The sequence below is a fragment of the Bicyclus anynana genome, chromosome 17 (assembly GCF_947172395.1).
Source record: "Bicyclus anynana chromosome 17, ilBicAnyn1.1, whole genome shotgun sequence".
In the NCBI taxonomy this organism is placed as follows: Eukaryota; Metazoa; Arthropoda; class Insecta; order Lepidoptera; family Nymphalidae; genus Bicyclus; species Bicyclus anynana.
Window position 1 is genome coordinate 12,564,333 of NC_069099.1, and position 15,859 is coordinate 12,580,191.

The 15,859-nt window shown below is 36.3% G+C and overlaps 1 protein-coding gene across 1 annotated transcript; it reads left to right on the forward strand.

Annotated features, from left to right (window-relative positions):
• Positions 1-1,199: 1,199 nt before the first annotated feature.
• Positions 1,200-15,449, forward strand: LOC112046377 (alpha-glucosidase 2). The gene is made up of 6 exons (XM_024083006.2): positions 1,200-1,275; positions 2,112-3,045; positions 4,723-4,930; positions 5,316-5,663; positions 6,578-7,348; positions 15,046-15,449. Exons 1-6 carry the CDS (start codon positions 1,200-1,202, stop codon positions 15,418-15,420), a joined length of 2,712 nt encoding a protein of 903 aa, XP_023938774.1. The 3' UTR covers positions 15,421-15,449.
• The last annotated feature ends 410 nt before the right edge of the window (positions 15,450-15,859 follow it).

Sequence of the window (15,859 nt, forward strand, 5' to 3'; positions counted from 1 at the left end):
AGTGTTGGCCGACCCCCCACCAGGTGGACTGACGACATCAAGCGAGTCGCAGGGATTCGCTGGATGCAGGTGGCTCAGTATAGTGATGTTTGGAAGTCCCTACAAAAGGCCTATGTCCTGCAGTGGACGTCCATCGGCTGATATGATGATGATGATGATGATGAATATCAAAAACTTATGGACCGCTTTTAAAAATTTTTTCACCAACAAAAAGCTACATTTTAAAGGATACTTAGGCTATATTTAATCCCCGTATTCTCACGGAAACGGGAACTAAGCGGGTGAAACCGCAGGGCGTTTGCTAGTTTATCATAAACTTACAATACCGGTTGTCTGGAGTCGCTATTAGCGATAAGGCAGTACCTTTCTGTATATACTTTTGTTTTTGCTTTTTTTATGCTGTACTAGCGGAAGCCCGCGACTTCTTTCACCTTTAGACCTCTTTAATCCGGTCCTCTCGCAAAATCCGTTCTTAGCAGACGTCTACCACCTATGGACTACCTCTCTGCCAAATTTCAACTGTGTTCGTCTAGCGGTTTTCGAGATATCGTAATGAATGACCTTTCGAATTTATATGTATATTAACATAGGCAAGGCCTGACGGTAAACGGAAATGCAAATCTACGGAACGCACTTGCCTAGAAGATGCCTATTTAGTCTTGATTTGAAGAATCCCATATTAAGTATAGGGAGTTAGGAAAACAAAATCTGGAAGGGAATTCCATATCTATGCATTGCGAAACAGAAACGAGGAATCAAAATACCTGGGTTAAAGTAATAAATTATTATACTTAGCTTGCTATATATTTATAGCATTTCTCCATAATCTTATTATGGAGTAATTTTAAGTAGAGACGTGATAGTCCAGTGAATGCTTCTACCTTCGATTTGGAAGACGTAACTTCGAATCTGGTCCGGGGCAAGCACAAACAACTTTTCAGTTGTGTGCATTTTAAGATATTAAATATCATGTGTCTTAAACGGTTCTCTAGGAGTGTGAAGTCTGCCAATCCGCATTTGGCCAGCGTGGACTGCGGCCTAACCCCTCTCATCCTGAGAGGAGACTCGTGCTCAACAGTGATCCGTATGTGGGTTGTTAATGTTGAATGGAGTACGTATCTTAACAGGTGATGCTTTTATATTGTTGTTTCAGACAGGAATAAATTATCTTTAAGCGGAAATTAACTGATCGAAGAAAAATGATTCCTCATATTAATGATTCAAAGGACGAACTGGTCGATTCTGAAGTGTTTTATTCTTACGAAAAGCTAAATAGTAAGTATATGATAAATTAATATCTTTAAAAATGTTAACTAAGGTATAGGAATGTGTTTTTTTTTAATTCATTACAAGTAAGCTCTTGACTACAATGTCACCTGATGGAAGCGGGTTAACTTGTAAAAAGTAGGATGAAAATCCACATCCCTTTCGGTTTCTACACGACATCTTATTGGAACGCTAAATGGCGTCAGCGCTACGTCTTTGCCGGTAGGGTTGTAACTAGCCACAGCCGAAGCCTCTCACCAGCCAGACCTGGACCAATTAAAAAAATCTCAATCGGCCCTGCCGAAGATCGAACCCAGGACTTCCTTATGAGTTCAAAGCATGTTAAATATAAAAATGTCTGATTTTGACTAGCAGATGTTAATATTATTGACGGCTTAACATACTCTCTGAGGCAAGGGGGTGTAACATCACTAACTTTCACAATCACGGGATGAGAATGTTAACCGATCATTTGTTGGCACAAAGAAAAGAAAAACATTCAAAACCCAGACTAGGAAGCGAACGGATTCGATTTTCAAGTTCTGGACTTGGAAATCTGAAGGAAGTAAATTAACGTCCAAACAAATAAGGCAAAATACTCATCATCATCATTACAATCCCTCCTTACAATCCGCTTGATGTCCACGGTTCACCTTGTGGGGGGTCGCCCAACACTGCGCTTTCGGTTGCAAGGTCGCCATTATAGCACCTTAGGACCCCAACATCCATCAGCCCTTCGAACTATGTGCCCTGCTCATTGCCACTGCAACTTAACGACTCGCTGAGCTAAGTCAAATAATATAATACTCACACTTAATTTAAAACATTACATTATTACATTACAGATATAAAATGGTACGACCGGATCCTATTGAACAGACCTTTGAAGGTCACAATAGTTTTTTTACTAATAGGGGTAGCAGCCCCAGTACTTTTGTATCACTTTTACTTCTTCACGGCTCTGAATCTACCACCTTCGGACGGATTTTCCATTGGCTCCTGCTTAATACCGAGGGAAACTAGACTAGCTTGCGGCGTCGGACAAATGCCTCAAGACCAATGCCATCCCCATTGCTGCTACGATCGCAACTTACAGATGTGTTTCCATAGAATACCATCAAGATTTTCCTATATTATAGACCAGCAATGGAGCGAGGACGTTGTACTGCATCCCAGAATAGCAACAGTTCCGTTTTCAAACCAAAACAGCTTATCACAATTAAGGCTCTCCATCGACGAACAATCGGCAACACATTTGGTTTTAACATTTTACAATTCCCAAAATAATTCGATATCGGGAAAACGTATTGGCAGTAAGAATTATTCCTATGAAATCGGCATTCCAGAGATCAACATAGCCGTCAACGCATCCCAAGGCACCATATTCGACACAGCGCGAGGTCCATTAATTGCGTCTGACAACATTTGGGAAATTGCTTTCAAATTGACAAACGAAAGCATGTACGGCTTGGGAGAGTTGCCGTTGAAGAAAAATACAACAAAAGTCATATACAGTCACAGTGGAGGCTTAAGTTCTGTACCATTAATATTCGCCAGAATAAACACATCGTTTCACGGTTTGATGATTGATGTCAATGAGCCGACGGAAATATTAATCCATCCTGGAGATCAAATTGTTGTTCGCAGTATAACAAACTTCGGTTTGAAATTTCATTTGTTTGTCGGTCCCGAGCCAAAGGGGATTATGGAGGACGTGATGAAAATAATAGGCCGTAATAAACAACTGAAATATTGGATGCTGGGGATTCATGTCTGTAGGTAAGTTTATTACCATCTTACAGAATAAACAGTATGAATATCAGGTAGCCGAAATGATTTATTAATATCGCTAAAATCACTACAGTAAACAGCACAAGAAAGTACACATTACCTTATTTGCCCGAATATAATAGACACGGTTATTCTCCAGTATTACACAATATGTGTGGGTCGTCCAATTAGACAGAATCGCAACACATTTCTTCCATTACAATTAAGGTATAATTACAATTAATTGCTAGAACATGAATCTTTTCTAAGAAGATTACTTTTAACTCACTTCCAAAAAGGAGGAGGTTCTTATTTCGAACAAGCATAGAGGTCTCCTGAAGGTTATTAATATAGTAAGGTTATTAAAATAATATTACCCCCGCCCATTTTCATAGACACCTACGGCCTTATTATGTATCTCAGTGTACCATTCAAGCAATGAGTCACTTCATCGATTTTCGTCGTATTTTCGTTTTTGTGATCATCTAATATAGTTATTTCTACGAAATTACCTTTATTACGCCATTTCACATAAAGTGGCAATTTTTGTTTGTTTTAACTAAAAATCAGTTTTTCGTTAAAATAACGTTACTACCAGTTACTACCACTACTAGACTAATGTTACTTTACGTAAAATAACGATTATTGTGTAATTTCGTTGAAAACACAATGTTAGATGATTGCAAAACCGAATATAAAACTCTTTTAACACTAGAAAGCTACGTTATTTGTCAGTGTCAGTGTCATTTTATCTTCGTATTTTCATAGGAACGCGAACTACGCGAGTGAAACCGCGGGGCATCGAGTAGTGTATAGATAAAAAAATTATATCGTTATTTACACTTGCTCGTCGCAACTTGGGCTAATTGATATTTAAATTAATTTAATAAAAGTCTGACTTAGTTCACAAGAAGTTTTGAAAGTCAAATCTGTTTGTCCTACATAATATGGTACCTATACCAAAATCAATTGACATCTATTTTCTATATTGTTATTTATTTTTATCTGTCTCTCTGTAGACAACAGTTGCACAAATCTTATATTTATCTATACTTATATTACAAGGAGGTAAAAGTGGTGTTGTAGGAGGTAATCATTGGATCGACTGAACCGATTTTGAAAATTATTTTATCACTAGAAAGTCACGTTATTTGTGAGTGTAATAGGCTATTTTATTCCCGTATTCTCACGGGAACGGGAACTTTTGCAATTGTTTATATGCAGTTTGAAACATTTTCTAAACCATTAAAAGCCGATGGACGTCCACTGCTGGACATATTCCTCTTGCATGGACTTCCAAAAAAACGGTCTCAAGCCGCGAGCATCCGTTAGCGGCTCTCTGCAACCCGCTTGATGTCCTCGGTACACCTAGTGGGGAGACGACCAACACTGCGCTTTCCAGTGCGGGGTCGCCATTCCAGTACCTTGGCACCCTAACGTCCATCGGCTCTTCGAACTATGTGTCCTGCCCATTGCCATTAGCTTCGCAACTCGCTGAGCTATATCAGTGACTTTGGTTCTTCTGCGGATCTCCTCATTCCTGATTCGATCACGCAGAGGAACCCCAATATAGCTCGCTCCATTGCCCGCTGAGTGACTTTGAGCCTTTTTATGAGGACCAGTTAGCAACATTTAGGCTATTACATAAGACACGTATACAGTGGTGTGGGTTTTTATATTTTTCAGTGAGGTTCCAGATATAGATCTAGACAATTTCATTTCAAATGCCACGAGGAATCAAATGCCATTCGACAGCCATTGCGGGCATGGGCCTATAGTCTTCAACAGTAATCAATGCAAGACAAGCAATGTAAGCAATATCGGCGAAGTAAACAGTGGTGCCAACATTGTTAGAGAAGCTGGTAAAAAATTCGTACCCTACGTTTCTCCTTATGTAAGTAAACACGGTTATATTTGCTGTAATAGATTAAATGTGGGTTCGAATCCGGTCCGGGGCATGCACCTCCAACTTTTCAGTTGTGTGCATTTAAAAAAATTAAATATCAAGTGTCTCAAACGGTGAAGAGAAAACATCGTGAGGAAACCTGCATGCCAGAGAAATTTCTTAATTCTCTGTGTGTATTAAGTATGGCAATCCTCAGTTAATGAATTTACGAGAAAGCATCTAGATAAGCGATATATTTAAAAAATATGGCAAAAAAAATCTTGAAAAAAAAACTCTCTGAGAAAACTCAAAATACAGAAAACATATTCTGGAATAAAAGTTAAAGGATACTAGTTAAAGGAGTAAGATATGAAATGATTTTTTTTTTCAACAGATACGTTACATAAAAGCTGAAAACGACACCCTAGAAGAGGAAGTTAATAAGACGGAAAGGGTAATCTATGGACCTACCCTCCATACAGTAAATACAGAAAGCTGCGAAATTTTACCCACCTATGAAGATGTAATGTATCGTCTACCAAACACAATGGAGATATATAAAGGTGACATCAACGGAACCGAAGTGGTGTATCCAGATTATAAAGGAGTTGCTTCTGAATTTCTAAATGACTTATGGGCATATGATCATTATGACGGTGTGGTGTTAGAAAATAACTGGCCATTGGATTACTCTGAGAAACATTTGAACGAAACTGCTTTATATTTGCCGTATTTCAGTGAGGTATAAATATAAATATATACAACTATAAATATTGCTACATATAGACTAATACGAGTAGGTATTATATTTTGTAGGGGACAATATCTGTATCTATTGAACCGATTAAAAATTCGAATAATATGTGATTTTGTAGGCACGAAGCCAACAAATCACCCCAAAAAGTGATCCGAATTTAGCTAATTCACTGAGCGCACACATACGTAATTTAGTGTTTACAAACCGACAAAGACCGTACCGCCAAGCGATTTAGCATTCCGGTACGATGCCGTGTAGAAACCGAAAGAAAAGTGGATTTTTATCCCCCTCCTAACAAGTTAGCCCGCTTCCATCTTAGGTTGCATCATCACTTACCATCAGGTGAGATTGTAGTCAAGGGCTAACTTGTAAAGAATAAAAAAAAACATACATTATATATTTATGTATATATAGTTTTTACACTTCGTTAAGTATTATTTGTTTAAATAACTTTCGTTGTGCGACTAAATGAAATTATAAAATTAGCCACCTTTGTTCGCTTCAGTTTCGATGCACTAGTGATATGTTGAGCCGTGATAGCCCAGTGGATATGACCTCTGCCCCCGATTACGGAGCGTGTGGGTTCGAATACGGTCCGGGGCATGCACCTCCAACTTTTCAGTTGTGTGCATTTTAAGAAATTAAATATCACGTGTCTCAAACGGTGAAGGAAAACATCGTGAGGAAACCTGCACACCAGAGAATCTCTTAATTGTCTGCGTGTGTGAATTCTGTCAATCCGCATTGGGCCAGCGTGGTGGACTAACCCATCTCATTCTGAGAGGAGACTCGATCTCAGCAGTGAGACGTATATAGGTTGATAACGACGAGTGATATGGTAATCTAAAATCTTTCATTTTATTGCCATCTTTATATTTATGTTTTTTTTTATATTACAGAACTTAGAAACCGCCTTTGCGAACACGCCACAATGGAACTTAACGCTTCTCAACGACTCTAATTTATATTTATTTAACCATAACACTTATGGGGATAACTTCGCCCAAGCATTCGCCAAAAAGGATAACACCACACCAATATGGTCAACCAGTCTATGGATGAACGGCGGACTGGCTATAAACAGACAAAACATTGACGCATCCTGGACAAATTTACATAGAGAACTAGTAAGCGCCGCTCTCGGAGGCATTTCAGGTCACTGGTTATGGTCAAGCCCAATTTGTGGCGACACAGAGAACTTCAACCAGACGACTCAAACAAATCTATGTATTAAATGGTATTTAGCAGCAACATACTTTCCAATGATAAAAATACATTCCAAAACACACATGAGATATCCAACCGCGTTCAATGGAACACAAAGAAGTATTGTTTTGAGCGCTTTGAATCGCCGACTTGGGCTTTTGCCATACTTCTATACAACACTGCAAGAGGGTCCGTTGCTTCGCCCAATGTTTTATCAGTTCCCCTTGTCAGAAAGTTTGTATGATATCAATACGCAGTTTAGTGTTGGAGACATACTATTGATTGTCCCAAACTTGACTCCTTCGCAAAGTCACGCACATTTGTGGCTGCCGGGTGGGACTTGGTATGAACTTTGGAGTGGATTAAGAATGGAAGGTAATGAGGGGGACCCAGTTACTATGACAACAGCGGAAGCCGACTTCCTAACGTTTATCAAAGGCGGCTCAATATTGGTTTATCAAAAGGTGAGTTTACATTCATAAGATTATAGCGTTTTTAAACATCAATTATTATCATTAACTAGCGGACTCCCACGACTTTAGACTTTTGGTTCAGTTTTTCACAAATCCCGCGGGAAACATGGATTTTTCCGGGATAAAAAGCTAGATTATATATACTGTAATAATAATAATAATAATAATAATAATAAAGCCTTTATTTCCAATAATATACAAGTAATTTCAAAAACAGTATTCATCATAAATCTAATATTATTCTTTTAAGCAAACATGTCAATTCTAAACAAATTTTTTTTTATAGATGTTTTATGTCAGAAAAGTTCTTCGTCATTGTTAGTAAGTATTTGTTTAGTCCAATTTAGTCAAAGAAAATTAGTTCTATAAGTTTACGTCACTGCTTGCTGTCAATTAATTATTATTGGAACGCCCATTTTTGGGCATAGGCCTCCTCCATCCTTCTCCATTTATCTCTGTCTCTCGCCAACCTTGTCCAGGTAGTCCCCGCTGCATCGACGATGTCGTCGCGCCAGCGTCGTCGCGGCCGGCCTCGCGACCGGCGCTCGTCACGTGGGTACCAGTGCAGTACCTTCTCTGTCCACCGCCCGTCCGTTGTTCTGGCTATGTGTCCAGCCCAGCGCCATTTTAAGAGACATGCTAGTTTTGCCGCGTCTATAATTTTTGTCTTATTTCTTATTACTCTATTTTTTATTTTATGCTTTATTTTTAGGCCTAGCATGCTTCTTTCCATGGCTCTTTGGGAAATCTGTATTTTATAAATGATCTCTTTAGTGATCGGCCACGTTTGACAGCCATATAGAAGTGTTGGTGTTACTATAGAGTCCATTGTCAGTTTCTTTAGTTTTACATCCATATTTGATTTAAATATATGTTTTAAAGACCAGTATGCAGCCCAGGCTTTTTTGATGCGCCTTTCGACTTCATTGTCATAATGACCTTTGAAGGATACGTTCTGACCTAGATAGACATACTCATCCACATATTTAATCTCTTTCCCTTGTACTGTAACTTTATATTGATCACTATTTGACATCACGCAAGTTTTCTCTAAATTCATTTCTAAGCCACACTCTCGGCTGCGGGAATCTAAAGTATTCATCATGTGTAAAAGCTGATCGTGATTTCTTGCTAGTAAAACTATGTCATCGGCAAATCGAAGATTGTTTAAATATTCCCCATTTATATTTAATCCTAAGCCCGTCCAATTTAGCTTTCTGAAGATATACTCTAGGAGAGCAGTGAAAAGGTTAGGCGAGATTGGGTCTCCTTGTCTTACTCCTCTATATACTGTGAATCGACCAAAATATGGTCGATGTCAAAATAACCTATCTGTTAATCCAGGCTATAATATATCTCAATACCAAATTTCAGCTAATTCGGTTCAGTATTCGAGGCGTGAAAGAGTAACAAACATTCATATCATCAAAATCATGAGTTTTCGCAAATCTCGGGAAACTATGAATTTTTTGGGATAAAAAGTAGCCTATGTGTTAATCCAGAGTAAAATCCATTTCCGTTTCAAAATTAAGCTAAATCGCTTCTGTAGTAGGTAGCTAGCGGCGTTAAAGAGTAACAAACATACATCAAAACATCCATACAAAATTTCACGTTTATAATATTAGTAGGAAGTAGGATGAATTATTATCAATCAGAGCTTCGTTAAAAGACAATAAAAAATAGTAAATAGCCGAGGTTCGCCATTCCTCCATCACAATTTTTAATTTCGTTGATTTTGTCCAAGTACCTTTTTTAACAAATTTTTTCACAACGCTACCCATGAAAATCGATCCATTTGTTCTCATTTGATGCTGACAGATGGAAAGTCAGGCATTTTTTTAAAGAAAACGACAGCTTATTAACATGATTACTAGCGGACGCCCGCGTGGAATTAAATTTTTCGCAAATCCCGCAAGAACCATGGATTTTTCCGGGATGAAAAGTAGCTATGTATTATTCCAGGGTATTTTATTATTAAATTTCAGCCTAATCAACTTAGGAGTTGCGGCGTTAAAGAGTAACAAACATCCATACAAACTTTCGAGTTTATAATATTAGTAGGGTGTGATGTGGCCAAATAGATTTTTTCTCGTAAACATGTTATATTATTGAATTTACAACACAACTAGTATTACTTGCAAAGCCATTACGCAAAGGTCGATGACTGTAAGTTACAGTACAGTGAAAATATTATAAGTAAACCAAAAATAATTAACGGGCTAACAAAGAAAAAAAGATTGCCTTTAACTTTAATTAAAAAAGTAATTATGTAAACGTTTGTTCACCCGAGCATCAAATAAGAAAAGTCGATAATAATTCATAGAAAAGTCAATATGGCTTCCACTATAATAAAGGTCATACAATTGAAAGATATAATACCTACATACTAAAAAAATTTTTAATATAATAAAGAACTTTATTATATTTTATTTTTATATCATCTTTTTTTATATTTTCTTTTATATCATCTTACATTTTATTTTTATATCATTATAAGAAAGCTTAGTTTAGAAGCAGTTTTGAAACAGCATGTTTGCAATTCATAGAATCAAAAATACACTGCATACCTGACTTACCCGTATTACGAACCTAGGTACTTAATAAAGAATTAATTTTCTATAATGTATAATACAAATTGTGATAAACGGAAAATTAATTCTTTCGGCTCACTGATGAGCTCAAGTCTCCTCTCAGAATGAGAGGAGTTAGGCCAGTAGTCCACCACGCTGGCCCAATGAGGATTGGCAGACTTCACATACAACGGAATTAAGAATTCTCTGGTATGCAGGTTTCCTCACGATGTTGTTCCTTCATCGTTTGAGACACGTGATATTTAATTTCTAGAAATGCACACAACTGAAAAGTTGGCGGTGCATGCTCCGGAATCGGAGGCAGAGGTCATATCCACTGGGCTTTTTAATTTATTAGTTACTCTAAATTTATAAAGACGTACCTTAAATATATCACTTTAAATCGGCGAAACAATAATATCAATACTAACACAATAAAGTAAAGTATTATTAGTCAACCCGTTAACTCGCACCGGAGCAGTGTGGTGGGTTTAAACTCCATAATACTATTCAACAATATAAGCTTATTTTCCAACCTTGTTAGGTCTAATCCTAACCCTATTGAGGCTGTCAAAATGGGTTGATAATGATGAATAGTTGAATACTAACAGTTACCATAATTGAAAACCTAAAAACAAAAACAAAGTTGAAAAAGTTATAATGAAAAGTTAAGACGTCCCAAATCCCTGGAATACGAATTCTCAAATCCATAAATAATTACGGCAAACGGAGACTCTAATTAGTTATCTTAGTTATCTTAGTGATAGAACACAAAAGGTATGCATAAATGATTCAAAGTCTCGCGGTTTTTCTAACACAATGGGCGTCCCACAGGGTTCAATTCTGGGTCCTTTTCTATTCCTAGTGTACATAAACGATTTACCACACCATGTTAGCGGCATCTGTGAGATAGTACTGTTTGCTGACGACACATCCCTAATTTTTAAGAGTGACAGAAGTAAAGATAATTCCGACGATGTAAACCGTGCCATATCGCATGTGTCGCATTGGTTCACTATTAACAACTTACTTTTAAATGCAAAGAAAACTAAATGTATTGAGTTTTCATTACCAAATGTTATAAAATTAGATAAGTCTATAATGATCAATGGTGAAACACTAGAAATAGAGAATTCCACAGTTTTCCTGGGAGTGACCTTGGATTCTAAACTTCAGTGGGGTGCTCATATAGAAAAACTGTCAGGTAAACTCAGCTCAGCTGCTTTTGCAGTGAGAAAAATAAGACAGTTTACTGATGTTGATACAGCTAGACTTGTTTATTTTGCGTACTTTCACAGCGTAATGTCTTACGGTATTTTGTTGTGGGGCAAGGCTGCTGATATACATTCTATATTTGTACTTCAAAAAAGAGCAATTCGAGCAATATATCAACTAAAATCACGCGAGTCCCTTCGTCAAAAGTTTAAAGAAATAGGCATTTTAACAGTAGCCTGTCAGTATATATATAACAGTATAGTTTATGTGAGACAAAATATTAATTTGTACAAACGAAAAGGAGATCTAAACCCACGTCTTACTAGACACGGGCATAAGTTAGTTATTTCTGCATATCGTCTCCAAAGAGTTAAAAAATCTTTTGTGGGTTTGGGTGTACTCTTCTATAACAAGATCCCCAAGACTGTGATGGACTTGCCAATACACAACTTTAAGCAATGTGTTAAAAAACATTTACTTAGTCAAGGTTACTACACTATTGATGAGTTCCTTAACGACAAAGGTGCATGGAGGCCATTGGATCAGCTTCCACCTTCACACAGGAAATAAAACTATAAGAAATTGTAATTTAATTGTTATCAAATGTAAATTGTAATACTGTATGACTTTTTCAAAAGAGCAACTGTTGAGTTTCTTGCCGGTATCTTCTCAGCAGAACCTGCCTTCCGAACCGGTGGTAGAATCTTTACAAATAGTCAACTGACGTGTCAAAAGTGCTTGTAAACTGAGCCTACTTGAAATAAATGAATTTTGAATTTGAATTTTGAATTGTAACAACATTTTATAAATAAATCTTTCAAAAACTTTAAAAGAAATAATGAAAAACAAGCATATAGTACCTAATTATAACTTGCAAACAAAATTTTGTAGAAAAAATTTAAGATTCCCGTAATTTTATATGCCTTACGAAACAGTTAAATAATATCCCAGATACCTCTTTTGAAAATTATTAAGGCAAAAAAGAAACCGTTGAATAAATCTACCTTGCGTCTTTATAAATCTATAAGATTTTTTTGGTAAATCATTTTCACGACACTTCAATTGTACCAATAATATCAGAAGTTACAAATGTAAATAGATTCCTTGCTTTTAATAGATGCCCCTTTTTTAACTGACTCCCAAAAAGGAGGAGATTCTACGTTCGGCTGTACGAATGTGTTTTTTTTTGTGTTGATTTATCCATCATTTGTGAAACGAATTTGAATTTTTTTTTGTTTTATTGGAATATTTCCTCCTAGGATGAATAATACAATGATAATATAATGATAGAATCTTTACTATAAGACGACAATGATTTCGCTGGCTTAGAGGCCTCTGTTTTCTAACGTTAATTAAATTAATTATTAATAGCCTTTCAGCTTTACAATTACAGCATTGTACGTGACCATACTTTTAATAATTATTAAATTATTATTAAATATTTCGGCGCGTACTTTTTATAAATATAAAAAAATCCCACCATCATCGATTTTATACTATATCACCGCAAAAAGAGATACTAGGCTAGGCTTGTAGCCAAGTGGCATGTCAATTCTCTTTCTACAAACGCTGTCGCTAAAAACTAACAAAATGTATGGGAATGACAGATCCGATCGATAACTTGATCACGTGACCTGAAGTCATTCCCATACATTTTTATAATTTTCAAAGCGTTTGCGATTGTAGAAAGAGAATCGACGTGCCACATGGCTGCAGGCCCTAGCCCTTTAATGGCACGTTAAAATAATAATAATAACGTTGATAACGAAACCCAGCTACAAGTTTCTTTTATCAGAATTTTTTACTTATATTCTCCCTTTTTCGATAAATTTCCAAGAGCAAATACCTACCTACTATTTGATGAAAAGTATATTTATACTTATTTTTTTTATCTATACTAGTAACATTTTGTATAATTTCTTCAGTTTTCGTTAAAAAAATTATCTTTTTATAATTAAACCAAATTACAATTTACCTACAAAAAAAGAAAGTCTACTCCAACGATCATATAGCATTTTGCGAAGTCCTTGGCTACTTTATTGAAACTTGACATAAAGAATTTCTTCGAAATGAAAACTCTCTCCATGCAGATAAATAAATCGTATAACAGGCTTCAATATTCTTTATCCTGTTACGAATCATATCGTATTTCACGTCAAACGCCTCATTTTTTCCAAGATTTTCCTTAAGAATCAAATCCAATTGTCCACTTTATATACCATTTAATAATAAGGTACAAGAATATTAAATTTCTCAATGTTATATGCTTGATTACGCCTATTTGCACGTGTTTGTCTGGTCTAGGCTAGTTTTAGATACCCTTGAGTAAGGTGAAATATCCTTGTTGATCTTGAGGGTACTAAGATAATAAAAACCCCCGTAGCCAAGTGGCACGTCTATTCTCTTTCTACGATCGCTAACGCTTCGAAAATCAAAATATGTATGGGAATGACATTTCGTCAAGTCACGTGATGAAGTTATCGATCGGATCTGTCATTCCCATTTTTTTTTTAGTTTTTACCGTCAGCGTTTGTAGAAAGAGTTTTTACCGTCAGCGTTTTCTCTCTAATAATAAACAGATCACTTATTATTAGAGAGAAAACGTGGGTCCTGTCAATAGCAAATATCATTCCCATACATTTTTCTAGTTTTCAAAGCGTTAGCGATCGTAGAAAGAGGCCCACGTTTTCTCTCTAATAATAAGTGATCTGTTTATTATTAGAGAGAAAACGTGGGTCCTGTCAATAGCAAATGTCATTCCCATACATTTTTCTAACTTTCAAAGCGTTAGCGATCGTCGAAAGAGAATCGACGTACCACTTGGCTAGGGGGGCAGGTTTATTTTCGAACTGTCTCAAAAGCAAACTTAATTCCTTAAGCCATGTCTAAACCTATTAAGACCTAAAAAAACAAAATCTAAGTTCCAACAGACCAATAAACATTTAGGTATAAAATAGGTACTTGTTTACAGTTCGCTTAATCGGACTAAATTAAACTCACCAAAGTTAAGTAATTAGAGGGATTAAGATTCCCAATTCTATAAACTTTCTTGAGAGAGGAGACCTCTTATATGTATAGTGGATTACGTTTGTTTTTTTATAAAGAATGTTAGACATTCTACTTTTAAAACATTACCGTTTTTCCCTTTCCAGCTGGCCTATTCACTATTTTGATCTTTATTATCAACCTATTAGAATAAACATCAAATCAATTGACAAAATGTAATTTTTTTTATTTGTTACAAATCAGCCCTTGACTACAATCTCACAATGGTAATTGATGATGCAGTCTAAGATGGAAGCGGGCTAACTTGTTAGGAGAATGATGAAATTCCACACCCATTTCTGTTTCTACACGACATCGTACCGGAACACTAAATCGCTTGGCAGTACGTTTTTGCCGGTAGGGTGGTAACTAGCCGCAACCGAAACCTCCATTTACCTACTGTGTGATATCCACCAGTAAACACCTAATGACATTTGTTACATAGAATCTTAATTTCATTTAAGTCAACTAGTCAACGGTGAAGGAAAACATCGTGAGGAAACCTGCATACCAGAGAATTTTCTTAATTATCTGCGTGTGTGAAGTCTGCCAATCCGCATTGGGATAGCGTGTTTGACTATTGGCCTAACCCCTTTCATTCTGAGAGGAGACTCGAGCTCAGCAGTGAGCCGAATATAGGTTGATAATGACAACTAGCATACGTCAAAGATAGTGAATAAGCCTACAGGCTAGCAAAAATCATGTAGAAATTCATCCAGTCAACTTTAGGTGCGGATCAAACCTTGTCTCGGCCTTAAATTCGGAAACTAATACTTAAGGAATTTAGATTTAAAATATAATTGTGCCTTTATAAGTAAATTAAGTAGAAAGATGATAATTTTCCATTCTGCTTTTCAGGAAATAGAACAAACTGCTGAGAATACACAATTCTTTTCTCCATTTTCACTCGTCATCGCCCTGGAGTGTACCAGAAGCAATGAAGAACAATCTACGCCCCAATGTCATGCAACAGGAAAGCAGTTTATAAAGACCAACATGAGCTTAATATTCTCAGCCAATGATACAAATTTGGTTATAACAGCCGATGGTAATGATTTCGATCCGATATGCGACATTGCTACAGGATACTGGGCGTATGATATACGAGACATAAACATCTATGGTCTGGATGAGGAGCTTAACAACTATGACAACCATAGAGAAGTTAGCACTTTCGTAGACTTATGCCATTTGGAAATTGATCCCGAAATTGTTGTTAATTTATTGTCTTAGATTTTAATCATGAATATCCAAAAATATTATATGTGCTAAAATATATTTAAATACTAATAAAAGTGTAATACATTCACTAAGGTAAAACCTTTTAGTGCAGGATTTTTACAATTGATTATTAACAAGTTATTTTTCCTAGAGTGGCTTAATCCTCATGAGACGCTCAACTTTTATATTTAGGAAAATTCTTGGTTCTGGTAGCTAACAGGGTTACTAGGTAATGAAAATTTCTGGGCGAAGTAACGAGATAACGTACCACGCGATATGTATGGAAATGTGGCTGTTAAGTTGTATAACTATTAATAAATTAAGCAAAAGTAAAAATCCTCCTTGTATCAATAACGAGATTAGAAATTGTCACTAACCAGCTGTTAGTATTATTGTTACTTACCATACTGTTGCTTGATTGCTAAATAACAATTAATAGTTACACTACTTA

Excerpts from the sequence above, each read along its gene's own strand:
- LOC112046377 (XM_024083006.2), top strand. The coding sequence starts at position 1,200 with ATGATTCCTCATATTAATGATTCAAAGGACGAACTGGTCGATTCTGAA. Across the intron at positions 3,046-4,722 it reads CTGGGGATTCATGTCTGTAG|TGAGGTTCCAGATATAGATC; the intron begins GTAAGTTTATTA and ends TATATTTTTCAG. Across the intron at positions 5,664-6,577 it reads ATTTGCCGTATTTCAGTGAG|AACTTAGAAACCGCCTTTGC; the intron begins GTATAAATATAA and ends TTTATATTACAG.